Here is a 1,616-nt window from a genome sequence, read left to right as displayed (position 1 = left end):
ATGACAGTCGACATATTTGATGAATTATTAGAAATAATTAGTCCATATCTACAAAAGACCAACTACAGAGAATTTCTAACCCCTGAATTTCGCCTAGCATTCACTATTTGGTAAGCTATTCCATTATTAAGTAATCTTTTGTTTAGATCCATTGTTATAGAAAAATCTTTTATAAATGATTGTCTATTTCAGCTATCTAGCCTCAGGAAATAGCTTGCCTTCCATGGCTAATTATTGGCAAATTGGAAAATCTACTGCCTACGATGTTGTACAGGAAACTTGTCAAGCTATTTCTAATACTATAGGTACAACTTACCTCTCGCCCCCAACTCAGCAAGAATACAGAGAAATTGCTGATAAATTTTGGCAACGATGAAATTTGCCCAATTGCAACGGGGCCCTTGATGGCAAGCATATAAGAATTCAATGTCCAGCAAAAACTGGATCTCAATTTTTTAATTACAAACAATATTTTAGTATAGTGTTAATGGCAACATGTGATGCAAATTATTGTTTTACATCAATTCATGTTGGAGATTATGGTGAGTTGATGCATAAATAGATAAGATAAATACAAAATGTTACCTATAAATGTATCTGTATTGCAGGATCGCTTCCTGATAGCAGTGTGTTCAGTGCTACAGAATTTGGTCAAGCTGTGGAAAATGATACACTGAATGCACCCCCACCATCTCCTTTGCCTGGCACAAATATCATGATGCCTTACTTTCTTGTAGGTGATGAGATATTTCCTCTGCGTCATAATTTGATGCGCCCATATTCTAGACGAAATCCATTAACTGAGACACAGCGTATTTTTAACTATAGACTTTCTCGAGCTCGGCGAATTATAGAAAATGCTTTTGGAATTTTATCAGCAAGGTACGGTATATAAAAAATAAAATATCATTATTAAAAACATTAAATTTATCCGGAAAGTGTCATTGTTAACACCTTTATGTTTCAGATGGCGTATTCTTCAGACTTCATTAGCCCAACTTCCACATTCTGTTGAAAATATTATGCAACAGTAACCTTACATAATTTTATAATGAAAAGGGAAGAACATATACAAAGATTTAAGAAATATTGTCCTCCTATGTATGTTAATCAAGAGGATGAAAATGGAATTACGATTCCAGGAGAATAGAGGAGAGGTGCTATAGCACCTAATATCCAGAACTTGCATAGAATAGGTTCGAATCGTGCAGCTGCTGCAGCTGTTAATTTAAGAAATACACTTGCCGATTATCTTGCCAACCATGAACAGGGTCAAGTTCCTTGGCAAAGAATGATTGTTTTTCGTGGTCGTAATATTAACGTCCCTTAAACATGTTCATACTTGAGCGTAGTATAATGTACATACTTCCAAGCGAATTTGCTCGCAGTTATAATTATTAAAGTAACTACATATTTTTTATTCAAATATAATAAACTTTAACTTACAGATATAATTTCTCTCTCTCTCTCTTAAAATTATAATAAATACATTTAATTACATTTATAAGAAATATGTATTTATTTGGACATTATGTAATTTTAATTAAAAAAAATAATTTTTTTATACATTTAGTGATTTTAGGATCTATTTAGTTATAACTATACAACATATGTAT

At 32.2% G+C, this 1,616-nt stretch overlaps 1 protein-coding gene across 1 annotated transcript; it reads left to right on the top strand.

Annotated features, from left to right (window-relative positions):
• On the top strand, positions 1-1,034 carry LOC108776241 (uncharacterized). The gene is made up of 4 exons (XM_018542796.1): positions 1-110; positions 193-305; positions 609-882; positions 968-1,034. The coding sequence occupies exons 1-4, from the start codon at positions 1-3 to the stop codon at positions 1,032-1,034; spliced, it is 564 nt and encodes a 187-aa protein (XP_018398298.1).
• Positions 1,035-1,616: the final 582 nt, after the last annotated feature.

This window comes from Cyphomyrmex costatus, unplaced genomic scaffold (assembly GCF_001594065.2).
Source record: "Cyphomyrmex costatus isolate MS0001 unplaced genomic scaffold, Ccosl1.0 scaffold3442, whole genome shotgun sequence".
Taxonomy (NCBI): domain Eukaryota; kingdom Metazoa; phylum Arthropoda; class Insecta; order Hymenoptera; family Formicidae; genus Cyphomyrmex; species Cyphomyrmex costatus.
This window is presented reverse-complemented; position numbering and strand designations above follow the sequence as displayed.

What these genes read in the sequence shown, in the direction of transcription:
- LOC108776241 (XM_018542796.1), top strand. Translation starts at nt 1, where the DNA reads ATGACAGTCGACATATTTGATGAATTATTAGAAATAATTAGTCCATAT. An exon ending in AGCTATTTCTAATACTATAG is followed by an intron (nt 306 to 608) that starts GTACAACTTACC and finishes TCTGTATTGCAG; the next exon opens with GATCGCTTCCTGATAGCAGT. An exon ending in TTTGGAATTTTATCAGCAAG is followed by an intron (nt 883 to 967) that starts GTACGGTATATA and finishes TTTATGTTTCAG; the next exon opens with ATGGCGTATTCTTCAGACTT.